This window comes from Astyanax mexicanus, chromosome 22 (assembly GCF_023375975.1).
Source record: "Astyanax mexicanus isolate ESR-SI-001 chromosome 22, AstMex3_surface, whole genome shotgun sequence".
Taxonomy (NCBI): Eukaryota; Metazoa; Chordata; class Actinopteri; order Characiformes; family Acestrorhamphidae; genus Astyanax; species Astyanax mexicanus.
In genome coordinates, this window is record NC_064429.1 from 14172541 (window position 1) to 14200348 (window position 27808).

The window sequence follows — 27808 nt, forward strand, 5'->3', positions numbered from 1 at the left end:
ACACAAGTTTATTATAATTTTACAGTTTAAGTTATTATTAAAGTATTTAAGCAGCTGTTAATCAGTTTATCACAATTATTCCAGTTAACAAATACCTTCAGTTCAGTGTGCATTAAAATTATCCTTCAAGCTACAGTATTCATATATTTAAACAGGGCTATAGTTACTCATATTGCAAGGAGCAGCAGCAGAAGCTCCAGGACTTCTGTTCTTATGTTTCTCAAGGGAGGACAGTGTGAGACTCCATACAGCTGAACTGAAATACAGTGTGTTAGCTTGTTATGCTAAATGGCAAACATTAGCTAGTGAGCTCTGCTACTGTGCTTTTTTTTTTGCGGTGCTGTGCTGTTCTACACAACGCTCCACAGCGCCTCTAGCGGTGTGGTGGTATGTAAAAAATGCATACCGGTTATAAAAGACCCAGTTAGTGCTTTGGTGTTTATCCTGTTACTAGTGGACTAAGTGTCCAAATAGGGTAGAACATTAACCTTTCTGTCATTCTGACACCAGTCCATCAGTTTTTCTCTCTAAAACACAAGTTTTTATTGTTAATATTTGTCAGTAGTTTAGTACTACCCTATAGCCAGTAGCTGCACTAACCATCAAATCTCCAACCATTATTTGTTTGGTTGTGGGTTACCAAGCTTTAGCCACAAATTACAAACCAATTATGACTATTTATTTAAAACGCAACCTCTTCATCCATTCTGTGTACAAGCACGATTGTTCATTTTTGCTGCTTGAATAAATAGGCCTGGTCCAAGTCCTTTGTCACTTATGGTTTCCCATGTACATGGTTGAGTTTTGAACATCAGACTTTTTCCCAGATTAGAAACCAGACAGCTAGCACACTGTGAATAACCATTTGCAGAATCTTACAAAAAGTGCATTAAATCAAATCCATTCAGTTCCTCATGCCACTGCCAGTAACCTTAAACCATGATCAATCAGTGCTGAAAACTTTTTAGTGAGGAGGCAGCAAAGGTTCTACATTCGTGCAGGTATCACTGCACAGTAGAATAGTATACCACCACATCCATTTCTTAATTACAACACACTGTGGAAATGGACAATGAGGAATGGGAAATGGTTTGAGGAGCAGTATTTGGCTTTTCTTATAATGAAACTAATAAATTATAAACAAGACCTGTCCACGACATTATTAATTCAGGTATGAGTGCTTGACCAAAGAGCTAGATTTCCTTTTTTTTTTTTTTTTTTTTTTTTTTCCCCCTTTTTTTCCCCCCAATTTACACGACCAATTACTTCACCCACTCATTAGGACTCCCCCTATCACTTGTGATGCCCAAACACCAGGAGAGTGAAGACTAGCACATGCCTCCTCCGACACATTTGAAGCCAGCCACCGCCTGCTGCTGATGTAGCATTACCGAGTAGCATCACAGTGCGCTCGTAGCAAAACGCAGCAACTCAGTTCTGATACATCAGCTCACAGATGCCTCGTGCTGATCGACATCACCTTTTAGAGTGATGTAGGGAGAGAGAGCCATCTACCCACCCAGAGAGAGCAAGGCCAATTGTGCTCTCTCAGGGCTCTGGTAGCCGATGGCAAGCTACATGAACAGGATTCGAATTGCATTGCTTTGATCATCGCGTCACCACTCTGAGCTCCTAGACCTAGATTTCTTGGGATGCTAAAACTGTAGACCTTTTAAGGTGTTTTTTGTCTTTAAAATTATTAATAGTACACTAACCTTGCTTAAAATGTAAAGAATAATGCAATGACTTTTATACATTTTGGATTTCAGTTAATTTCTTACTTACTTATAGCTATTCACTGTAACAGACGTTTTGACCAGGGGTGCCACCGCAGATCCAATCCATTAAATTCTACATGTCATTATTTTTAATGTAGCTCTTCAGGACCTCCATTCAAAAATGGCAAAACTCTTCAGGCCCTGGATTCTAGTCCTGGACACAGACGATGCAAGGTATGATCTACTTTTGCTTACTTACGTTGTTGCGTAAGTGAGAACTGAAGTGATGACTAATCTAATGACTGTCCTCCATATGCTTTTTGTTCTATCACAGCAACCCTCGCTGTTCTCCCTGGCTGGAGTCTGATACAGCGCTAGCAGTTAGTCTGGTTGGCCTGTATACGCAGTTGGCTGAGACCTTGCATGACAAATTCAGAGGTAGGAAGAAAAATTATTTTGCCTGAGGAATAAATTTGTTCTTGTTAAATTAAGGTTCTAATGTTGAAGTGAATGTAATATGCACATTATGACCATATAAAACACAAATTCTTTCTGTCCTATACAAAATAAAAGTTGTGACACAGAATGCGTTATTATTATTATTATTATTATTATTTTCAAATCTCATAGATCCTCATTTTATTCACAAGAGAATATTGAACCATATCAGAATTTAAATATGAGACATGAACTCATTTAAAGGAGAAATTCAGTGTCAAATAGACCTGGGTTGTAGTAAGAAGTTTTCTTGATGCTCCCAACAGGCTTACAATGCTTGAGACAGGAGCATAGCATTGCCCATGCAAAGAACTGGCTATATTAACTGATTTTTAACCTGATGGACAGGGCAACAAAAAGTTGGAAAAGCACTTTGCATCTAGTTACATGACTGAGTATACAAAGAATATTTTAGAGAGCCAGAGTGTCCCAAAAACAAAATGAAAAACAAAATGAAATGAGATATAAATGTTCCTCAACATTTTGTATAATCCAACCATCTACAGACAGCATTTCTTTATTGTCACCCATTTCAACTAATTATGTTTTTATGTTAATGTTTTTGATTAAAAGGTAAAATGACTCACATTCATCATTGTAAATGTGTTCTATGTTCCATTGCGAAAAAAAATATTGGTCCATGAGATTGAGATTTAGATTTAGATTTACATATGCATTTACATTAACATTTTACATGGCATCTGTACTTTTTTTGGAAGTAGGGTTGTATGGTATATAATATAAAATATACTTTCCAAATCTGTTTAGCAAAAACTGCTTAACTAAGTGCTAACTTTTTTTTTCTTTATTTGAGATCGCCTGTTGCCAGGACAGAGAGGTGCTCTGTGGCTACACCTCATGCACTACTGTGAGACCTGCACCTCCCCGAAGATGCCCGAATACCTGCTCTACACGTATCACACTGAGTACAGCCGCCTGCCGTGGAAAGATCTCCATCCAGACCAAGCCCTCATGAGCCAGTTCTTTAATGTGAGATACAGTCTTGGAAAGTGTTGTCTGGAAGCATTGTAGCTAGAAAGTTATGAGAAAGGGGGAAAGAGTGTGTCCAAACAGATTTCAGGGGTATGGCACTGAGCAGAACGATATAAAACATGCCAGTCTGCAGAATGGTTTGCATAAGTAGAATTGAAGTTTTGCTAATTTGGTTAATGGACCATTAAGGATTATATTTTAAGTATTAAATGATTAAATTATGAGGATGTATCATCAGATATTAGGACAACATGCTGGCAGCTCTTCTCAGCAGCGCTTCAGCCCATACGTTCCTATTTGGACTGTGCAGTGTGTCACGGGTATCTGTGTTTGTTTTGGCCTCTGACTCCACCTGCTGCTCGTTCCCAACATTAACTCCACCCCCGAGGTTATCAATACACAGCGAACAAGCGGTGCTGCAGCATGGAACCTAGCAAGCGGGCCGATTCAGCTTTATAATGTGCCACATAGACTAAAAACCCCAGCATGTCTCAAAAAAGACCAAAGAAGGAATAAAAAAAGAGTAAATGTTGGCAGTGAGTTTGAAAGTTTCTCTGCCTCTCCTACCAGCAGCACCTGTCCAATCTTCACTGGCTTCGCTTCACAGCAGTGAAGGCTGGTCATAACTGAGATCTAGATCAGGCTGCAACAAGATAAAATGGTAGGATACTCAAATAGTAGATGTATATGTTATCTGATGAACTAAGCAGTATATTACTAGAACCTGTAATGTAGTAACTCCAGCTCTAGGGTGTGCATTTTTGGAGCAGTGGAATTTTTCCGCTGTAACAGGCTTGGCTTAGACTAACGCAACTAGCGGTGAATAAAGCTAAGTCAGCTAACTACAGATAAAGTTCACATGAGCCAGTTTATAATGCACAAACAGTAAAAACACTCCAAACTTATTCATTAGCTGATTAACTTAGAGTATAACTTGTCGTTGCTTGCCATGGTAGAAGTTACTGAATTCGTCTTGCACTGGATTGTGTAGATTCAGCCTCCTCATTTTGGCAACCCGAGTGAGCTTCACGTCTGGGGAGGTGGAATTGGACTGCTGTAGCTATTTCACACGCTCGCTCTGATTTCCTACTGAATGTTCCTTTAATATTGAATATGTTTAATATTTCTTTTATTATAACCTTAGACCATCAACAAAAACATTATTCTTTATGGATTCCAATTTAATAAACATCAATCTGTGTTCTTTAGGTGGAGAGAGGAAGTCCAAAGAGCTGTTTCCTTTTTATGGGTGAAGTTCTGTGTGAAGTCAACTGGGTCAGTGCGTTAAGTGATGCTCTAAGCCCCCAGCCCAGTCCAGGTTCTCAGACAATGGTGGTCTACCTTCTCTACCTGATGGTCTTCCTCGCTAAAGAAGACCATCTTCTTAACAAGCCTGTAAGTACATTCATTTCTACTTGTATCTAAATAAACCACAGTTTTATGCTGTTGCTGATGTTTAGTAATTTCAGTCATTTTTCATTCATATATTGAGCAGTTATGCTACAGTTTATATATACTGTGATGTCACTTTTTATTACTATCAATAGAAATGTTTTTAACCCTTAGAAATCCAGTATTATTATTTTAATTTAAATTTATTTTAATTTAATCATAAGAGAAGGAAAAAATCTTCTTAGCTTTCAAAAGAAGTGACATGTTTTATTCCTTCTGAAGGAGGTCTTGTGATTGACAAAATGTAAGATACAGGGTGTTTACAGTAGTGATGATTAATAAAATGCTCAGTAATTTATTGCGTTCTTTTATTACTCTAAATATTGAAAATGAGTAGAAAGTTTATGTTTTATTTTCCTTTTACAGGAGTCCTCCCTTTTGAATCTACTCGGCCAGGCCACCTCTCTGCCCTGGCACCTGGTAGACTTCTCTTCCTACCAAAATGTCACATCCTATGTGAACACCCACTACCCAGCATCCCTTGTTCTCAACCGAGACACATCTTCACAGCTAGTTATCAAACTCCTCAAAATGGCTGCTGGTTTTGGGTCCTCCTTAGACGGATTCCACCACAAGGTATAAATAAACTAGTGTAATTCATTATTACATTATTAATTATATAAAGATATATGACGTTTTCAACATACATTTTTAATATTTTCACTTGTTGACCTGTTCCATTAGGACATGACTTTAAAGTGCCAAGCCTTCCTCCATCTGATGGTACAGTTTCTGACCTCTCTGGATCAGAATGGTAACATCAGTCTGGCTTCTTTAGAGATGGAGATGGAGAGACTATTGGAATGCATTGTAAATTTCAGCCCCCCAGGTGAGAAAACACAGCTTTCCTTACAGTTTACAGCTCTCAAAGGAATATTACCCAGGGTGAACTTTTTTTTTTTTTTTTGCATCTACTTGTAACATTACCTGTAATATTGATTATTATTCTCTTGCACTTGTTCAGTACATGTATTTAATATACAGCTCCGGAAAAAATAGGAAGCCACTTAAAAATTATGAGTTCTTTGATTTTTACCAAATATATGGCATAAAGTTATCCAAAAGCAGTGTGTAAGACTGGTGGAGAACATTCCAAGATGCATGAAAACTGTGATTAAAAACCAGGGTTATTCCACTAAATATTGATTTCTTAAAACTTTATGAATATGAACGTGTTTTCTTTGTATTATTTGAGGTCTGAAAGCTCTTACTTTTTTGTTATTTCAGCCATTTCTCATTTTCTGCAAATAAATGCTCTAAATGACAATATATTGTTATTTGGTACTTGGGAAAAATGTTGTCCGTTTTTTATAAAATAAAACAACAATGTTTATTTTACTCAAACATATATCTATAAATAGCAAAATCAGACCTGTATGTACTGGTACTGAAATTCATACTCTAAAGACTGAAACCTATGGACACCACAAGTATTGTCCAATTAATGCATTGCATTATGATTTATTAAAAAGATTATTGATCAGATGATTGAACTCTGTAAAGCCCCACACAGTAATATATTATTTTATATATTTTTTTCCTACAGAAACAGATCTGCAGCAGAGACATATGGCCACATGCAGCCTGTTTGCTGAGATGCTGACGTTGCTCAATGGTGCAAGTGTGTCCACGGCAGAGGGGCTTGGGTCCAAGCTCCACTCCTGGGTGGAGAAAATGGCGAGGGGTCCACCACTGGTGTTACCACTGCTCACAGCTGCATGCACATGTCTGGCCTCTGTGCGTCACATGACCCGCACCACTGAGGCCTGCATATTGTCCTACTTCACCGATGGTAATTTTCAGTCAGCATGAAGACACAATGGCTCTTTAATCTTTAAATTCTTTAGGTCATGTTTAGGTCATGACAGAAGAAAAAAATATAGTTTCCAACTATATTTTTTAGTATTGCACAGATTAAATGTAGATATTTTGCCATTTTTCCTCTGAATGTTTCTCTCTCAGGGGGTTGTGTGGATCAGTACTCTGGATGGGGGCCCATCCTGGTCTCTCTCCAGGTTCCTCAGCTGACTGTGGATGAATTCATCCAAGAGAGCCTGGCCCTGGGCAGCTACCTCACCTTATATGTGTACGTCCTTCAAAAGCTCAATATGGAACAGACCCTGCTTAATGAGAAGAGAACGCTTGTGCTGCTCAACTCCTGGATCAACCAAGTCTTTCCTAGGTAACTGAAAACTTTTTCTTTGTTTGTTTGTAGGAATAGAGGGTATGCACATTATGCTACTGAGTCGCTGTGGCCACACCCACTCAGAGGCAAAACAGCAGACTGAGTGACAGTTCGCCTCAGCAGAGAACATCATGTAGTTAATTAAATTGATCATAAAAATGTCAGAAAACCGGATTTCTGACTATATATTGATGTTATTGGACCATTGGTTCTCTGGTAACTTTGGATCGCTGCCAAACCCAGTGCCTTTAATTTAAGCATTTAAATGCATGTCTCCTTGGCGGTGTTGTAAAATGTTTTAAAACTTAGTCCGTCTAAGTTGGTAGTGATAGTGGCATAATTTTTTAATTGTGTGTTAGTTTTACACCAGATAAAACGGGACACACCTTCCAGAAAGTTCTACTTTTGTCACGTCAGTCCAAATAATATTAATCCAAAGTCCTGCAAATCATCAAGATGTTTTTCGATAAATGTGAGACAAGTCTTTGTGTTCATTTAGGCCAGCAGTGATTTTTTTTGCCTTGGAAATCTCCCATGGCAGTCTCTTTCTATGACAAAATCATTACCGCTGACCTTAACTGAGGCGAGTGAGATCTGCATTTCTTTAAATGTTGTTCTGGGTTCTTTTGTGACCTCCTGGATGAGTTGTCCATGCCCTTTTGGAGTAATTTTGGTTGGCTGATCACTCTTGGGAAGGTTCACCAGTGTTCCATGTTTTCTCCATTTGTGAATAATAGCTCTCAATGTGGTTCACTGGAGTCACAAAGTTTTAGAAATTAATTTCAAACAGTTTCCAGACTGATAGATGATTAATGACTTGGTTTTCAGATCTGTTTTTGAATTTCTTCATAATCTGTTGATTTTTAACTTTTATCTGCTTCATGTTGTCAGACAGGTTCTAGTTAAGTGATTTCTTGATTCTACAGGTCTGGCAGTAATCAAGCCTGATTGTGGTTAGTGGTGAAATTGAACTAATTGAATTAATCACAGTTCATTTATTGGGGGCAAACACTTTTTTCACACAGGGCTTGGTTGGTTTGGATAGTTTTTTTTTCCCTTAATAAATAAAATCACCATTTTAAAAAGTGCTTTTTATATTTACTCTGGTTAAATTTATATGATATTAAAATTTGTTTAATAATCTAAAAAATGTAAGTATGACAAAAAAGCAAAAACACAATAAATCTGTAGGGGAACAAATACTTTTTCATACCACTGTACATATGATTAGAGTGTGACTGTATGATCATTACTACAGCAGTCCGGCAGATGAGGCCAAGCTGTTCCTGTGGTGGCACAAAGCCTTGCACCTGCTGCAGGTTCAGGTGGATCAGGGGGACCCATGTGGACTGGAAGCTCTGGTTCTCTCTTTGATGGCCTTCCAGAACAGCCTTGTTCAGCTGGGAGAGGAGCGAGTCAGCTCAGGCATCCTTGGAGCTATTGGCCTGGGAAAGAAGTCCTCGCTCTCCAACAGGTGAGAGAATGTTCTCTACGTTACATGTTATTTTGCAGTGGTCGGGATGACCATTGTACAACAAGCATAATATCAATAGGCCACTGCAGTCATTCTATTGTCCTTAAATGCCCATATTTGGGGTTCCATGTCCAAGCGGTTTTTGCCAATAGAAAATGAACAGGCTTTTCAAAAAATCTAGTCTGTCACATTTTGTGGTAAATACATATGTGCAGGAACCCTGTACATTTTATTCTGTGTACATTGTCCTTCTGTAGAGTCGTAATTAGTATATGGCTAACTTTATGCTTATGCTACAGTGCCCCAAATATGGAATCCCAAATAAGGGCATAAACAGCATGGTGCCGACTACAAAATGATGACATGACGGCAGTGGTCAGTGCCATCTATTCTGATGCCATCTGTCCTTGTACTTATCTCAAGGAAAAAGGCATTAATATTATCTTTATTAGTTCAGAATTGAAGGTGTTGTCTTCTCTTGCATGTGTTAATGGTGTTCCGCCAGCAGACCTAAACTGGTGAGGAGGACAACAACAATTTTGTTTACTTTTTATTTTTGTTTAGTTTGTGTTAAAACCTTCATTGTAGAAAATTATAAGGGATAAAAACATACAAAATGAGTAGTATAATACGTTCAGTTATTGGGTGTCACAGTACTTTGACTAATTTTTTCTTTTTTCTTTCACTTTCTAACATCGACTCATGTCTTATCTTACCATTTTGTGGAGAGGAAACCAACACCAGAATACCCTAAATTGCTCATTTATGAAGCCCAGGTGAAGCAGTGCTGTCTGGTGTTTAGAATGAAGTCGTACCTGAAAGCCTCACAAAAGTTTCAAGGTTATCTCTCCATAATATGGTAAAGCAGACATGCAGAGGCTTTGGATTTAGGTTATATGGTGCCCCCAACTGTTTTTGTGTTTGAAAGTTATTTATTTAATAAGCTATATAGCGCAACAAAATTAATAAATCAATAAAAAAAAATTTAGTTTTCTACACAAAAACTTTAAATGTGCAGTGATGCCTGAAGTCTCCTGTGTTCATGTACCCACTTCCCACTGTTCTGAGCTGAGTGTTGTACTCTTAAGAGGGTTATCCAGTTTGTTTTGCACATTGTACAAGTTTAAGTCAGATATGGTTAAAAAAAAAAAATGTTTGCTGACATACGCTGTGAAATCCAGGATTTAGTTTTTCTTGCATTTGAATACAGCCTATTAACAACTTTATTATTTGTGCATTGCTTAAATAAACTGTGTGAAAGACTACAGTTGCAGTAAAACTGTTCCACATTAAAATGGTTCAGCTTTGGTCATTAATACACATTTCACATGCATGCCAAGCCATGAAGAGCATTCCATGTAGATCAAGGTGCAGCTCCTATTCATGACACCACTATTTATCACAGAGAACTGTTACATAAGGATGCTGTAAAAATTAGGTTAACTGCCATTACATGTTGTTACATTGTCTTTATATATTTCTAAGAAAAAAATGTTGCAAGTGTAATAGACAACAGTATAGGGTTTAGTGTTTAGAGTTTAGAGTTAATTCTTGACTAAAGCTGTATAAACGAACTGAAAGATGGAGTGTATGTATAGAATATTCACTGCAGCTGGCTCTGTATTCCCTGCAGATTTCGAGTGGTTGCTCGTAGCATGTCAGCATTCCTCCTGGTGCAGGTGCCTTCAGAAAGCCAGTTACGTCTTCACCCAGGAACAGAGCTGCAGCTGTCTCCTAAAGCCCAGCAGGTAAGTGCCTCTCTCATATATCTGTAAATGTAGCTTATACTACAATTTACAGGCGACAATTCATAGGTTCATTTTCAAGCAAAGATCTCTAGTTTTAATGCATTTTACCATGTATACTTTTTAGTCTTGATAAATTGAATTCAGGTTTTACGCTCACGCCTTATAGTGTGAAAAATAAGGTACTATTGCTATTAACAATTTGCCATCTCTGCCTTTACACCATGTAGAATTGCACAGACACAGTATATGCACTAGTACAGAACACAGGATATTCCTCCTGTATTTACTTACTGTATTTTTCACACTATAAGGTGCACTTAAAATCCTTAAAGTTTCCAAAAATCGTCAGTGCAGTACCAGCATTAGTATTAGTTGCTAACCGCTATTTCCCCGTTCAGAGGGGAGTATTATCGGCCTATAGCCTGCTTGTGAACCCGGCTAGCAATGCTGGAACAGTATTAACATTACCGGCTAACCGCACTAGCTCGTTCTCTATTCAGAGGGGAGTATTAGTGGCCTGTAGCCTGCTGCTTACCCCGGATAGCACTGCTGGAGTAGCATTTGTATTATTCCCTAACCACGCTCGATATTTCCCCGTTCAGGCCTGTAGCCTGCTCCTAACCCCGGCTAAAGCTGTTAGCTGCTAATGCTAATGCTCCATTCTAGTACTGCAGAAATTTGGGGATCTAAGCTTACAGTTAATAAACGAAAGCACTTTAATGACCCTAATAAACAGATTTCAAGAAAAAGTATTTTTATATTACAGTTTTGTTTACTTTGCTTAGCTTTACTTAACTTAGTTAGCTACCCTCCACCACCACCAGTGGCTAGACCTGCTGAATTATACCAGTGTGCCTTATAGTGCAAAAAACATGGTACTTTTCTCCACTCCAAACATCTGACCAATAAGCAAAAGAATGTTTTTATGTAGTTTGTTGTGATTCATTTTGGTGCTCTCTGATTTTCCCCTGTGTGAAAACAAACCAAACCGAGGGGAAAGCTTACAAACTTATTAACTGATCCAGACAAAAGCGAACAATTTACAGGTGTAAAACACTGTAAACTTAGGGTTTCCCATTACTTCACCTGTTACTTTTTATATACTGTATCAAAGAAATCACAAAGCATTCCTCTTTTTGTGTTCTCAGGCTCTGGCGGTGCTGGAATCCATGCCAGGCAATAAGCAGTACTCAGAGCTGCAGCAGACCTTAAGCCAAGCCTGTCAGTTCATTAGGTACCCCGGTCACTGCCTTCGTGACAGCAACCGCCTTTTATCCCTGCTGATCAACTCGCTCTACGCTGATCTTCATTACCTGGACATCATTCGCTAACAGCCTGGTCTCCAAGGCAGAGAGCCAAGCCTGTGAACTCGTCTGTGCTGAGGATGCACTGGTAAAGACACGAAGAATAAGCGCAAAGGGCGAAAAGAGGTGTTTGTTCAGGACTGAGGGACAAATCAGTGGATCATTCTTGCTGTGATTGGGTTCTTCACATGGAACCTTAGTCAGGAAGTTAAATCTTAAATATTTATTGGAAGAAATAGCAAAGAGAATATTTAAACCTAAATGACCTAAAATCTTCAAAGCTGCTTCAAAGTGTCAAGGTAACCAGCAAGTGTGTTGTGGTGTTTCAATCTTTCTCTCTCTCTCTTTTTTTTTACTCCATCCTCCCATTACATTTTTTGTTTTTTCTTCCATACATGATAACCTTTCTTCTGTTTTAATCATTGTTCTGTGCCAAATTAATGGCAAACCAACAGTGCAAATGTGGCAAATAAGTACATGTTACACATAGCATTCAACATTGATCAGAATGTTACAATTATTTAATTCAGTAGACATATATATATACATATATATATATATATATATATATATATATATATATATATATATATATATATATATATATATATATATATTAAATCAGTGTGTCATATGTATAAAGTATTTTAAAGGTTTTACGGGTTTTATGTGTTTTTTGTTTTAAAGGAATAGTTTGGCAAAACAAAATCAAGTTAGCATGATTCAACCCTCACCCCACATGCAGTTGATCAAACAAGACATTATTGGTGGCTGAAGTTATCATCTGTATTTTTTGCAATATAAGGCTTACTGGATTATAAGGCGCATTCTTTTTAAAGTCAAATGAGTGCTGGATGTTAATCTACACAGATTTCTCTCCAAAAAAATTGTTTATTTGGGTGAGTAATGTGCTTCTGTTTATTTACAGTAAGCGTAGATTTCCAGATTTCCACTAAGGCTAGCCAGACAGCGCTACACTGAGGAACCCTGAGTGTTTTGGTAAACCAGAGCGATATTAGCTAGCGGTTCATCACACATAGCTTGTTTTAACATGGTAAACAGGAAGGCTAGAGTCCGATATACTCACCTCTGAACAGCAAAAAAGTTTATAGCGCTTAGCGCGTTTAGCAGTTAATGCTAATGCTGCTCCAGCAGTGCTAGCCGATAATACTTACCTCTAAACAGCAAAAGACAGGGTTCGTATGGTCATGAAAAACCTGAAAAGTCATGGAATTTGAAAATGGCAATTTCCAGACCTGGATAAGTTTTGGAAAATACAAAACACCCAAAAAGTTTTAGAAAAGATGTGGAAATTTGGTCTACAAATCTTTGTGTTTCCATTTATTGATGGGAAAAATCTATTTTGAGCTAACAAAAATACATCAGCTCAGAGTTAATTCAGTAATTTAGCCCTACACAACGGAGCTCTCAGGATCTGACACTATTAGTATTATTAAAAAGAGATTGTGTGCCAGCATTTTTAAAACAATATTCATTTTAGGCCTACTGTAATCGATGTCTGCACTGATGTTTTTTAAGTGCAGCTTATAGTGCAAACAAATATGGTACTTGTTTAGTTCAGAATGAAGGATACTAGGCTAAGATAGCAAACAAACTATCAGCATATCATCTGTGTAAAAACATGAAATGTAATCATGATGGACATTCATAAGCTGCATTCCAAAGCCTAGGCAACAGCAGAGGTGGGCCGGGTCATTGGTAACAGTGTACTTATGAATAGGGGTGGGACTCACAGGGGATCTCACAATACGATATGTTGCCAACAATAACGATGATACTCCTATTCTGCAATACTTGATATATTGATACGTGAAGACAATTCTCTATGATACTTCATGGCATCTGTGTTACTAAAGAGGATAAAATACTCTTAAGTAAGCAAATACCAGGAATGATGGATTTAATTGTATATGGTGTCAGTTTCACAGAATCTAACAACCAATATTCGTCACTTTAGGTTTACCCTATCCATTTGATTATAGTGCAACCACTTGGAGTGATGAAGCAGTAACTTTAGTAAGTCAAATTTGGGGAGCGAGTCTTTGTTAGAATAAAAATAAGGACATGCATTGACAATGTATCATAAACAAAAGCAATGCAATATTTTGCAATATCAATATTTTGTCTTACTCCTAAATACAAAGACTCCTTCTCAGTACAGGGCACAAACATAGAACAGACTCACAAGGCTTTTGCTTCACAGCTGGAACAAATTCATCAGATAATACCATAGGTATAGGTTTGTGTAAAATAAACATTGTTGTTTTATTCTATAAACTACAGACACCATTTCTCCAAAATTCCAAATAAAATATTGTCATTTAGAGCATTAATTTGCAGAAAATGAGAAATGGCTGAAATAACAAAAAAGATGCAGAGCTTTCAGACCTCAAATAATGCAAAGAAAACAAGTTCATATTTACAAAGTTCCGAAATTATTATTTGGTGGAACAACCCTGGTTATTAATCAGAGTTTTAATGCATCTTGGCATGTTCTCCTCCACCAGTCTTACACACTGCTTTTGGATAACTTTATGCCACTCCTGGTGCACAAATTCAAACAGTTCATCTTTTTTTATTTTTATTTTTTTTTTTATTTACTATGCCGATCTTGAGATGGGATTGATTACATCTACCTACTAGTTGGAGACCTCCAGGGGAGTACTGCAAAATATATTAGCTGCTTTCTTAAAAAAAAGGGGAAATTCTTGTTGAAATACTATGTAGTCCAAGACTAAGCTTAATCCCTGTCTAGGAAACTGGACTACAATGTTTATTGGACTTTACTCATGATGTGCTTGTGTACATAAAACTTTTGCACATTACTTTGTGTGTGTGTTTATACATGATAAGCATACATTTTTGAATTGCCATATTTATCTATTTGACATAATTAGAACCTCACAGTTCATCAGTAAATTGATCAGTAGAAAAGCACCAAAAATGAGTTGGAATTAAATCTTCCATTTTCCATTGAAATTGAACAAACTTTCATGCCCACTTTCATGCCTTTCATATTCTGTGTTTTAATCCATTCATGACCATCATGGGTTTATATAAGTTAGGAGAGAGAGAGAGAAAAAGCACACTACACTGAGTTAATAAAAATAATAAAAAGGAGTGGGAAAGATGCTCAGATGTTCAGCTCTACAGTTGGAGCAGGCGGGAACTAACATGGCCTAAAACTCTTCTCTTGCTTCCTCCCAGACACTTATTTTCCCTGATTTTCATGCTAATATTTAGGCATGCACTTTCAAGGCGCTGTGCCTGGGGACTGAGTTATATGCTTATTTAATGCAACCAGAAGTTCATTCAGCAAATGTATTATTAATGAACGCTTTTAGAATTTTGAGAATTGTGTTCCATCGCACCACAAGACTACTGTTTGTTATAGTGTTTTTTTTGGGGGGTCAGTATGTTGACTGGCTTTATTTGAACACGCTGTTTTTTTGGAGAGCTAGAAAACTGGAGTATGTATTTTTCAATTCCACTGATGCACTTTCTTTTGTCAGTCCATCGTATTTTGCTTCAGAGGATGGTAAATCATATTCAGAGAGCTGCAGAGAAGAAAAACTGCAGTGTCTGGTTCAGTGGGGTGAACCTGATGCTATGAGTTCATGGAAAATGTCGTTTCATTTAAGCACAATCTCCCCATCTCCTCTCACAAAATCTAGGACACCTAAATGACTGAAAGGTTTAAAAGAGTGGGATGAAGGTGTACAGAATTCTACCTGCCTTAAAAGATGCTTGCAGTGTTGCAGCATGTGGAGTTTTTGTATTGTGCCATGACTCAGATTCAGTCCCAACACTTACACGCACACACACACAAAAAGCGTCATCACCTGTTTGTACATTGCTCATATGAATGCAAGTACCTTTTGGTCCACCTCTACCTATGTGTACAATACAAACCTGAAAAGAACAAAGTGTCCCTGTGTTTCTTTCAATGAGAGTTACTGTTTTGCGTGTAATGGTGCTGCACTTAAAAGTAACACGTAAGAACACAGAACACCCAAGTGTTATCTTCTGAGATGAAGAACCCAATTCTCCTGAGACTCATACAGTATGAGACATTGTTATGGCTGATTTAATACCTGCTTATGCTTTGGTCAGAAGGTGTTAGTGCGGGGGCTCAGAGTGGTCTAACAGACTAAATCGTTTGGGAGACTAGTGCATGCCTCCTCTGACTCAGCCACCACCTCTTTTTAAACTGCTGCTGATGCAGCATTACCAAGTAGCATCACAGCGCGCTTAGAGAAAAGCACAGCGACTAAGTTCCGATACTTTAGCTCACAGATGCCTCGTGCTGATCGACATCACCCTTCGGAGTGATGTAGGGAGAGAGCAATATCAACTGTGCTCTCTCAGGACTTCAGCAGCTGATGGCAAGCTACATGAACTGGATTTGAACCAGCAATCTGCTTCTTGATTTTCTGATCATGATTGGCTACAGATGGTACCTAGTTCACCGTGTCCAAATAAAATAATTTTGTTTGTCAGCATGTTTTAGTGGAAAAAGAATTTGAAATGATTATATTGTCCAATCAAACCAAATTTTATGTTTATATAGCACTTTTTTTTTTTTTACAACTGATGATGTCGCAAAGCAGCATTTCGCAGAAATGTGATCGCAGGACAGAGAATCCGACAAAACATTGAACATGCAACACAGAAATCCCAGTGAGCAACAGAAGCAAGGAAAACTCCCTCAGAGCTGAAGGAGGAGTAAAGTATGGAAGAAACTCAAATAGGCTCAAATATACATTGTACTTTCACACGTACTATCACATCTAATCACATTTTTATCATGATAAAAAGTACTTACCTTTGATGATTAGCACACCTCCGTTCTCCCACAGCTTTCCAAAATCCAGAAATTTTAACAGTTTGTTCAAACACTCTTTAGACCGGGTGACACGGGGCATAATTTGCCCTAATAAATATTTTGTTCCACCGTTATCCAGCTCAAAGTAGCTCCACACCTCCTTGCTAGAATCCTGTTTACATTCTATAATGCTATCTTCAGCTCCAAGCACCACCATTACTGAAAACCGAAAATAACAGACATATATGTATACACAGACTCTGCATAGCCTGCCTCCTGGCACCGGCTGCTATGCTATGCGGAGTCTATGTATATACATGTCTATAACATTATCAATACAAATATGGCGGCGCTCGGAGCCGAAGCTAGCGTTACGGGATGTAAACAGTGTTTTTTAATAAGCCTCTTGTGCACTTTTTAAGTTATTAATGCCTCGTTTTAAATGTCAGGGCTCTCTGGATTCTAGCAAGGAGGTGTGGAGCTACTTTGAGCTGGATAACGTTGGAAAAAGCGATTTATCACCCAGTCTGAAGGCTGTTTGGACAAACTGTTAAGATGTCTGGATCTAGGAACGTTGTGGGAGAACGGAGGTGTGCTATTCATCAAAGCTAAATACTTTTTATCATGTTTTACTGCAACAAAAGTCTATTTTACACCAGAGTTCTCCTTTATTCAGTCTGAATCCATCACTGCCCACAGTTTTGTACTGTTATAAAATGCTGGTATTTTTTTTAGCCGTCTCCTCACAGTGTTTCAGTACATCCTCGTCTGTAAGTACTCTTGTACTCGGGACACTGTGTGACTGATGCAGACTTGCTCCTCCTCCTCACCCTCCCTCTCCTCTCCTCAGCTGTTGCTATGGCTATCTCAGAGTTGACAGGCAGTGCTGGGAGAATGTTATCAGGGTAGCCAGACAGCAGACGGGAGGGTGTGATGGCTATACTGAAAAGTATGAGTTCTGGCCTCCCCGCTATTCCACTGTTTATAGCGCAGTGAATCCCGCCTCGAGTCTTACTCAGCTCCACAGCACACACTGAAGTGGACAGCTTGGCAGGAATCTGTTGAGCAACCTGCAACGTGTGAGACCCAAACATTCAAACACATTGCGTCCGTCGCCTGCTCAACACAGGAGGCCAGTGTAGGTCCTCTGTACGTTCTGTACACTCGAGGGGATTCTGGGAACATCCATTGGATGGCAGCAGTGTGAACTAAAACATATGTTCATGTTCAAATTGCAAATGTTTCAGACTTATACTGACAACATTTAATAGAGTCAGCTGTTACCAATTCATGACTTCATCTGTAATGCTGCTGCAAATATGAAGAACATGAATATGAGACAGAACGTCAACAAATATTTTGACACCTCCTTCACCGTCTGCCTTGCCATGGATTTATATATTCATATATCATTTTATTTACCCAGCTACAGATGTCCTGAAAGTTTCATTTAGAATTTAAAGGTAGTATACATACTTATACATATGATATCATTCAGTGTTACATCAATGAAGGCAAGCCATCCTGGCCAAGATGCAACAAATCGGGCCCAAAACTAAAATACTTCCACCACCATGTTTCACAGATGGTAATAATTTTTTTTTACGCTGTTTTGGTCTCATTCATCCACAAAACGTTCTTCCAATAGCCTTCTGACTCATCCACATGATCTTTAGAAAACTGCAGATGAGCAGCAACGTTCTTTTTGGAGAGCTTTTTGGTGTTTTTCACCATTGTTGTTCAGTGTTCTCCTAATGATGGACTCATGAACATTAACATTAGCCAGTGTGAAAGAGGCCTTCAGTTGTTTAGAAGTTACCAGTGATGGTATAGTTACTTTGAAAAAGTAATCCGATTACTGATTACTCCTTTAAAAAGTAACTTAGTTACTTTATGGATTACTTGATTTTAAAAGTAACTAAGTTACTTTACAAGTTACTTTATTAGTTACTTTAAGCAGCTGCACACACCACGTCCCGCCGCCTTAACATAAACATTATAACCAGTTTTGCCAATACTCCCTTTATTGGAAAAAGCATTTTTAACAGCATCAATGTATCTCTAGACATTTAAAGTTGAACTATTTATTTTTATAAAATTAAAAGACCATTTCTCTTGAATTAACTTAACATAAATATATTTTTTTATAAAAAATAAAATATGGTCTTTCTTGATTTCACTTAACATAAATACTTGTTTTTATAAAAAAATATAAAATAAAGAAAGTCTTTCTTGACCTGACATATTTAACACTGTAAAACTGAATATTGAACCTGTTGTTCTCTGCAGGGCAGCAAGGAGTGGTTTGATAAAACAAAACCGTGTATATGGTCGAGGCCAGGGATCACATATATGCAGACTGCGGTCCGGGTCCGGACCCAGACGTTGTCCAATGCGGATGGCAAAATAATGTAGTAATATGCTCAAAATCATGTAACTTAAATATATAATTATATTAAATTATGGTCCTCCAACCTCTGTGGAGTTGTGGGTGCTAATTTGTAATTTGAAGTATTTCTAATAAAACAGATGTTTTATTAATGTATGATTTATGTTATTGGATGAATAAAGGGATACTGCAGTGTCTCATGGAACCTGGTAAGACAAGCAGACTGTAAGAACTGTGATTTTTTTTCTCTGTTTTTCTAGTGTGTATGGTGACCTCGGACAGTACTTCTGAAATGCTAATGCTTATCTTTTGGAATTTGATTCCTTTGATTCTTATTTTTTAAAGCATCAGAAAGTTATCAGTATATTTCTGTATGCAGGGCTTAATTTTGCACATATAAATCCCAAAGCTTTAATCGTTTTAAAAGTTGTATATAGATATTTCTCAGAGTTGCACAGACAATTGTAGGCAGACCACCGGTCACAATAAATTTGAATGAATAACCTTCAATAAGAAATTGCTGGCCAATACATTGAGGTAACACTTCATGATCAGCCTCAAACCTACTATCCCATGACTTGTAGAAGTAATGTCAGTGTAATTCCTAAGTGGTCAAACATCACATAGAGGCGAGTTGTTGAAAAATTACACTTTGGTTTTAAGTATAACAAAAAGGTGTAACAACACTGAGAGCCTTTGTATATTACCAGATACATTATTTATATAAATTCAATTAAAGGAATAACTTTCACTGAAATACAAAACTGAAATTGTCCTTGGAGCTGACATGACCTTATCAACCTTATCATATTTGGGAATATGAGACACATGGGATAATCAGCTTTTAACTTCAGAACATCTCTGTTCATTACATTAATAATAAATCAATAATTTCTGATTTATTCTTTCAGTGTTTAGTTGAAGTGTTAAAAAGTGGTTGAATGTGGGCATCAAATCCACATTTAATAAAATATTAAAATTAATTTTTTTCCATAAACACATTTCAAGAAACTTAGCGATAGTGTGATCAAATAAACAGACAAAAGTGATAGCAATAAAAAAAACATTTATTGACAAAGTTAAGAAACAAACAAAATTAAGAACAGTTAAAAAAAAAAAAAAAAAAAAAAAGTGTCCAAACCTCTTTTGAGTAAGCACAAAGGAGACAGCGGCAAAGAAAATTCTCTCAGAAAGAGAGATAGAAACCTTGAGAGGAACCCATACTCCTTGGGTCAATACACAAATTAAAAATGTAAAAATCTGAAAAAGACAAAGAGCATAAACATTAAATGAAACAAAAATATATACAATGCAAATATAAAATCCCGTATAAATACATACAATTAATAAACCCGCCTTTAATTTTATAAAAAAATAAATAAAAAATAATGTATAATTAAGTACAGAAAGATTAATAGTAAAATAGTAAAAGGTAAGTACAATATTAATTGATTAAAGCACTAAAAGACAAACGTTAAAATGTTTTTAATGAATATAAGCCCAAAATAAGACTAAAACACCAATACAATAACCATTAATAAAGCAAGTAACTAAGCAATAAAAGAAATATATACAAAAAGTGTATAGATTAAAACACTAACAGTATACTACATAAAGAAATACAGTTAAGTAATTAATAAACATCAAAAGATAAACAATATCAAGATAAAAGGATTAAAGCCTTAAGTACATGAACACAAATACAAAACAGGAAGCAATTAAAAGCATACAATACACAAAACGATTAAAACATTTATATAGTTAAAGAAAAATCATTACCTTTTTAAAAGTATGGAATCAATAGCTTTATTAATACCTGCTATTTTCCTTAGGTGTGTTTTATAAAAAAACCCTCTAAACTAGAGTATAGAGCTGGGCGATATGGCCAAAGAAAAAAAATCTTAGATTTTTTTTTTTTTTTAATCCAATTTTCGAATTAAATCAATTTTTTCCCCTACTAAAAATCAAACTAAAGATGATAAAGAAATGGTTAAAAACTAGTTCTTATTTAATTTGTTTTCACTTAAAATGTTCCATTTGTGGTTAAAGTGCAACCAGAAACAAGCAAAAAAAACTATTGTAAACAGTGAGAACATCTAGTGACTTTTAGAAAGCTTTCTCCAACATAGTTTAGGTACTGACACAATGCACCCTCAAACTTAAAAAATAAATAAATAAACACACCCTTAAAAACAAATAGAAATAAATAAAATGGTGCCCTTTTTTGATAAAACTTACAAAGTAAACAGTAAACAATAGAAAACAAGTACAATTTATATGCTCTTAAGTAAATACTTTTCCCTATTGGGAATTGCAAAACAAAGCTTTTAAATAAGTGCCAGTGTTCTATAAAATGAGATCTTTTCTCATGAATATGCAAAACATCTTAACTTGTAGTGCATACAGAACCTGGTACACGGTTGGAAGATGTGCCAGGGACAGTTCCTTGTTTAACGTTGAATGGTGAACTAGTGCTGCTGCTGCGTTCATTCCTATGGTAGCAGCACTTCTCCCACTCCGCTACATGGTTCTGTTTAAGGTATAGTGATAAATTGGTTCACCTTACAGCGAGGACCTGTTTGGTCTACGTCCGACGCCGCAAAACCGAACCAACTCCAGATCACGGAGCTAGTTGCTCTTAAGCTCCGCCGTCATGTGTTTTGTGTATGTGTGTGTGTGTGTGTGTGCGTGTGTGTTTGTGCGTGCAAGGGAGGGAGGGAGGGAGTGAGGGAGGGGTGGGGGGTGCGCGCGCTGGAGGGAGGGAGGTATGGAGGGAGCTAGCTAAGCTCACTCTGTGCCCACAGAGGAGCGTCTGTGGTGAAAAAGAAAACTCAGAGAAAATCGATTTTCATAAAAAACACATTGTCCTTAACTATAAATTCTAATTTATCGATAAAATCGATTAATCGCCCAGCTCTACTAGAGAACTCTCTAAACTAGAGATTGAAAATATAGATTTTTTAAAATTATTATTATTATTGTTTTATATGGTACCTGACTGAGGTGTGCCTGATGTGGTGGCTGTGTCGTGGTGTATACTTAGCCAGGGGTCATAGAGCAGATGGTGGAGAGATGATCTGAGACTTCTTTGAGGTGATCTCCGTGCTGGTGTTGAAGGGTCACCTCTCACACACAGCAGGATGATTCCCATCTGCAACACTGTGGAGGATTTGGCCTCATGGGTAAACCACTCATGAGGAAGGTCCTGAAAAGTAAATTAGAGACAGTGACTGAGCGTTAAGGAATGTTTTTGACCTGAATCTCTATTCAGTAATGGTAGCTTCTACAAAGAAGACAGTTCTCTGCCTGTAGTGTTCACTGAAAACCCATACCAGAAGAACAGAAGATGAAGGCGTGGTTCCTAACTGTACATCTGAACCAGGATGTTCTATGGCTTGAGGTCACAGTGCAGAACCCCTCTGGCATGGACCTCAATCACGCCTTTAACTAGCTGCCTTAGAAGTACCTGCAGAGTACACAGAGCACATTATAGTAAAGTTAAATTGGCTGAAATTTATCCCAACATTTGCAAAACTTGTGATTGTCGGCACGCTGCCATGTTCAATAAAAAATATATAAGTACCTACAGAGTGTAAGAAACAGACAGAAGGAAATTACATTCGCTATAGAACAGGCTAACAGTTATTCAGTGGGTAGCTGCTACATTAAGGGTGAAGAGAGAAGAGTGTTCAGGTACCTAACGATTTTCCAATGATTTCACAGTTGCAGACAAATTTCCAGAGTCAGGATAAAATCACGAGAGTCTGGCTAGAGTCGAGCTGCAGTTGAGTTGCGGTCGTGTCATCTCAATGGTTAAGTGTAAGGTGAACGATTGAAAGTTTTAGTCAGTCGGGTTTGGGTACTGGCGCTCCGATAAAATCAACTGTGTTTGTTTTTTATTTATTAGCAGTGTGAGCAGCAGCTGTAAGATCGAAAGAGCGTATTACACCTCTCTGTTTGGAAATATTTTAAAGTGGACTGCAAAGGCAGGATTTTACAAGGTGGGAAAGAAAAAAAATGCACATTCAACAACAAACATGATTTACCACCTGAGAAACAGGTGGTAAATCATTCCGTCCCTTAATTAGTTCCCGCGGTAAGTCAGTGATAAGAACAAATAGAGTAATAATATTAAGCTATTAATGTATTAACATATATATTCATCATCTTACATTTTTTAACTATTATTTTTTAAGCTAACTTTTGTAAAATGCATATTTACAGTTTTTTTAAGCCGAGCTGCCTCAGCGTACTCTGAGAATTGTAACGATGTTTCTGTCTAATATTTTATTTTATATACAGTTTTTAGTTTTGATTTATGTTCTTAAATCATTGTTTCAATAATAATTAATTTATTAATAAAAACATAAGGGACAACTTGGATGTGTTCCTTTTTTTTCCATTGCCAAAATATTGGATTAAGAAAAATAAATGACTGACTCAGAGGCTAAAAATGTGATTGGGACTTACCGCTCTGCACTACCATCTCAACATCCTGGGACCCTCCACTGCTGCTGATCTTCCTCTTTTGGGTGGGGATGGAGGTGGTGGCCAGTGCTTCAGCTGGAGCTCCAGGACACTGAGGATGTTGTGTCTTTTGGAACTGGGCCTGATTTTACAGAACAGAAACAAAACAGTTCATGGTAGCTGTATCAATTTATCCAATAAAGTAGATCTACAGGTCTTACTTTATATAAATAAAACTAACCGACATAAAATAGAATGAATAAAATATATATTTTTTAAAACACACAGGCCTGCATGAAAATGTTCAGGACATCCAGAATGGCAAGTATTTAAAAACACAGTCCAGTGTTAATTTTTAGTAACATGTTTAAAGTCTATACTATCTAAGGCAGTGAGACAAATACAGCAACTTTTCTAAAATTACACTCTTCTACTGCAGCACAGACTTACACTCCCTCCCTAAAAAAATGCTCAAAACCAGAAAAAAACAAACAAACACACCCTGGGAGGTTAGCTCTTTAAATAGCTTTTGACCAGCATAGGTAATGTTTATTTCTGGATGATCAGCTGGACTCAGCAGGGCCAACATTAGTAGACTAGTCTTTTAAAATTAAGCCGCTAGCCGCTAATTTTTTTAAACCCATCAAGTCCAGTAACAGCTGTGTTTATTTGTTTTTTAAAGTCACTGGTTAGCTGCAGGTGTAACTTCACAGACCGCGATCTCAGTTCACAATTATGCAGCCACACATCTTATAAAATCTCCTTCTCCTAACCAAATATCCAGCACAACAAACCCAGCTTTAAACCCAAACCATCGCTGTATAAACAGAAACAGAGGAGAAGTTTTCTTTCAGTGTTTTCTGACAGAAACTGTGAGGATTCAAAAAAAAGACAAGAGTGTGTTTACTAATCCGTTACTCGTTCGTGATGAAGTTAACGCTAACTTGCACGTACAGTGGATTCACGCGGTTAGTTAATAGTATGCAAAATGCAGTGAATGCTGCTGTTTGGGGTCAAAATAAACACCTTAGCTAATAATCATGGACTGCAGAAAACTAAGCCGGAGACACAACAAACGCTAGCTCTGTAAGTTAGTTGTCTAACGGAGTTACGTTAAGTGCATAAACTGCCTGCACAGATCAGAACATAACAGCAGCTTACCTTTTCATGTTAAATCCTCGACGAAAGCATTCTTCTCTCATATCTTTATAAAATCCAGTTGCAGCGTCACCTGCTCGTTCAGAAACAAAACAAACACCCAGTGCTGTTTAAGAGCTGATTCACGACCTTCTCTCCCAGCACAGGGTGTGTTTTTCTCAATCAGCAGTAGCTTTTATACCAGGCTGTAGTTCAGTAATAAGATCGCGTTTCACCGAGAGCTGAAACAGCCAGTTAGCTAACGGTAGTTAGCTCCTCTCGGTACTCCGGTCTAATTCGGCAGGGTTTTTGTAGATGTTTAATTTCTGAATCTTATTAATACTGAATTAAAGTATGGTAATCTGGCTAATATTAAAAAGTCAACTAGCTTTTTACCGAAACACTTTTAGTTAATTTATACCTAATTTTAGCAGTGTGTTCCCACAAGACGAATAAAAAAAATAAATAAAAAAAGCGGTGGCCGACTGCGCATGCGCGAATATTAGCGGCCGACTGCGCATGCGCGAAATTTAGCGGCCGACTGCGCATGCGCGAAATTTAGCGGCGGACTGCGCATGCGCGAAATTTAGCGGCCGACTGCGCATGTTCGCGCATGCGCAGTCGGCCGCTAAATTTCGCGCATGCGCAGTCGGCCGCTAAATTTCGCGCATGCGCAGTCGGCCGCGAAATTTCGCGCATGCGCAGTCGGCCGCGAAATTTCGCGCATGCGCAGTCGGCCGCCAAATTTCGCGCATGCGCAGTCGGCCGCCAAATTTCGCGCATGCGCAGTCGGCCGCCAAATTTCGCGCATGCGCAGTCGGCCGCTAATATTCGCGCATGCGCAGTCGGCCGCTAAATTTCGCGCATGCGCAGTCGGCCGCTAATATTCGCGCATGCGCAGTCGGCCGCTAAATTTCGCGCATGCGCAGTCGGCCGCGAAATTTCGCGCATGCGCAGTCGGCCGCCAAATTTCGCGCATGCGCAGTCGGCCGCTAAATTTCGCGCATGCGCAGTCGGCCGCTAATATTCGCGCATGCGCAGTCGGCCACCGCTTTTTTTATTTATTTTTTTTATTCGTCTTGTGGGAACACACTGCTAAAATTAGGTATAAATTAACTAAAAGTGTTTCGGTAAAAAGCTAGTTGACTTTTTAATATTAGCCAGATTACCATACTTTAATTCAGTATTAATAAGATTCAGAAATTAAACATCTACAAAAACCCTGCCGGATTACACCGGAGTACCGAGAGGAGCTCTCAGGCCTGTTAGGTATTTTAACTACCGTTAGCTAACTGGCTGTTTCAGCTCTCGGTGAAACGCGATCTTATTACTGAACTACAGCGTGGTTTAAAAGCTGCTGCTGATTGAGAAAAACACAACCTGTGCTGGGAGAGAAGGTCGTGAATCAGCTCTTAAACGGCGTTGGGTGTTTATTTTGTTTCTGAACGAGCAGGTGCTGCTGCAGGTAATCGAGCTAACTGTAGCTAATTAGCTTAGCCGGTTGAGCTAACTGTAGCTAATTAGCTTAGCCAGCCATGCTCCGCTCGCTAACGTTAGCTATCTTACAGCGTTATTCGCCATTAACACGCTTTAAACAGTCTTTAAATAGTGGTAAGACTATTTAAAGCGTGGTAATCTATCTAACGCTGTAAGATAGCTAACGTTAGCGAGCTAGCGAGTGGAGGATGGCTGGCTAAGCTAATTGGCTACAGATAGCTCGATTACCTGCAGCAGCACCTGCTCGTTCAGAAACAAAACAAACACCCAGCGCCGTTTAAGTATCATAATAAGACCGCGCTTCACCGAGAGCTGAAACAGTCAGCTAACTAAATTACTCACCGGGACTTACAGAGCTCCGCCGCGCTGCTCTAATCTAATCCGGCAGGGTAATAATCACTATCGGTGCTGAAGGCCCGCTAGTGCCGCTGTTTTAAGACTGAGGGGCTTTAAATGAAAACAGAGTAAAGGGGTTAACACAGTAAAGAGCAGCGCAGCGCACCTTCAGCACCAGAGTGAAGAAATACTGGATTATTTGACCCAATATTAATAACTGTTCCCCATAAACCACAGCGAGGCTTTGGACTCCTGCAGTCCCCATGCAGCTCCCGGAGAAAAGGACGTCCTTCTTGTGGCTACTGATTCAGTGGAGTGGAGCCACGACCATTCAAAACTAGGTTCGGGGTTTTTTTGTTGCCCGAAAGGTTTTTAATTTGTGTGTTTTAATATATTCATTATATGTTATATTGTATTAAAACGTGAGATATAAACGTAAATAATCATAATTTAATAGGAACGGTGAAATATATTATTTTAATTATATTAAATATCATGCCTCAAAATCTCAGATCTCCCCCTCTTTTCCAGTGACTTTGGTTTCTTCCAAAAGTCTGTTGATGAGAGGGCGGGCGGAGCTGGACTGGAGAAAGAGGGCCGGCGTTCTGTCGAATTCTGCTACCTTGTCGAACCGTGCTGCCCCAATGTATATTTAACTGTAAAAATACAAATACAGAAGCACTATTTTAGGGCATGTACCCAGTGATATTCCAGTAGATGTACGTTATTAGATTTGGAGTGCATAATTCATTGTACCATGGCAAAGTTATAGTAAATATAGCTCATTACAAACTGCTTTTGTATTTATTTATGATAATAAGTGTCATTTTTAGTTTCCATTTACACTTCTGTGCAATGATAGTGCGCCCAGGTTGTTTAATGCACATAACGCCCCCTAAACCAGATTAATTATACATAAAACACGAGAAAGAATTAAATTGTGTAGGTCGGCGCATGCGCAGTACCTTTGGGAAGCATGTATCGATGGGTAGCAAAATTCGACAGAACACCGGACAAAAAAAAACTGTTTTTAACACACCTTGGGTTTGGGCTGTATTCACTCAGTCGCAGTTAAATAAACTCACTGGCCATTTAGGAATCACTTAGATCAGAATTATAATAGAATAAACAATAAAATAATAAAATGTCATATAAAATCTTTAAAAAAAAATCACCAGTGTCAGTGGCTGTCTTTACACTACAAGCCTCTACAAGTGTTTTTTTATTTTATATAAATTAACCTTTTTGTCAAACAGCACACATGCTCTCAATATTTTTTTGGCTGCTCTGCCAATGCTGGCTGATAATGACAGCACTAAGGGCATGAATACTGGCAAACAGATGCATGAAATCCACAAATAAAGAAATATGAAATTTGCAGTGGCCTTTTTTATGCCCAATCAGTTTGAAGACTGAGAACATATGTCTGCACTCCCCTCCAAAGGAATTGGGCGGAAAAAGCATTATTAAAAGATGAATAATGAAGACTGGAAATTGGAAATCAGTTAATTACAACTTTGTCAGTGTGTCCAGGCCCGGAGTGGCTAATCGGGAGATTCGTGAGGATTCCCGATGGGCCGGCTGTGTCTGCTGAAGTGTCTTATTGTGTACCTTGGGGAAGATGTGGGCAGTTTATTAAGGAGTATATCTATGCTGGTGTTTTACCGGAGTCAAGCTATCCGCGAGTATACGCGCGATTTTACGGTAAACAGACGCGCAGGAGGAGAGCACGCTAAAAAACACAGAGAGAGACAGACACGTTTC

The 27808-nt window shown here is 38.1% G+C and overlaps 1 protein-coding gene and 1 long non-coding RNA gene across 6 annotated transcripts in view; one reads left to right on the forward strand and one right to left on the reverse strand.

The window, feature by feature from the left end:
* The window catches only part of epg5 (ectopic P-granules autophagy protein 5 homolog (C. elegans)), a 59384-nt gene extending 45166 nt beyond the window's left edge, over nucleotides 1-14218 (forward strand). For 2 of the 3 annotated variants that reach the window (XM_049470377.1, XM_007237963.4), the window contains 11 exons: nucleotides 1877-1952; nucleotides 2053-2156; nucleotides 3031-3206; nucleotides 4419-4604; nucleotides 5028-5237; nucleotides 5346-5490; nucleotides 6208-6453; nucleotides 6624-6843; nucleotides 8105-8320; nucleotides 9954-10068; nucleotides 11217-14218. In XM_049470377.1, the coding sequence (XP_049326334.1) occupies nucleotides 1877-1952; nucleotides 2053-2156; nucleotides 3031-3206; nucleotides 4419-4604; nucleotides 5028-5237; nucleotides 5346-5490; nucleotides 6208-6453; nucleotides 6624-6843; nucleotides 8105-8320; nucleotides 9954-10068; nucleotides 11217-11399 (1877 nt within the window). In that variant the 3' untranslated portion in view covers nucleotides 11400-14218. The remainder of the gene's footprint in view (nucleotides 1-1876; nucleotides 1953-2052; nucleotides 2157-3030; nucleotides 3207-4418; nucleotides 4605-5027; nucleotides 5238-5345; nucleotides 5491-6207; nucleotides 6454-6623; nucleotides 6844-8104; nucleotides 8321-9953; nucleotides 10069-11216) is intronic. The other variant, XM_049470378.1, reaches the window with a different exon arrangement.
* Nucleotides 14219-19656: 5438 nt separating this feature from the next.
* Nucleotides 19657-26683, reverse strand: LOC125786915 (uncharacterized). 3 transcript variants are annotated; one of them, XR_007428891.1, is made up of 5 exons: nucleotides 26051-26683; nucleotides 24236-24305; nucleotides 23078-23216; nucleotides 21940-22073; nucleotides 19657-21812 (listed from the first exon to the last, which is right to left on the reverse strand). It is a non-coding gene; the product is annotated as an uncharacterized LOC125786915 (long non-coding RNA). The 3 variants fall into 3 exon arrangements; XR_007428892.1 differs by having other exon boundaries at nucleotides 24236-24308; XR_007428893.1 differs by lacking the exon at nucleotides 24236-24305 and having other exon boundaries at nucleotides 26051-26681.
* Nucleotides 26684-27808: the final 1125 nt, after the last annotated feature.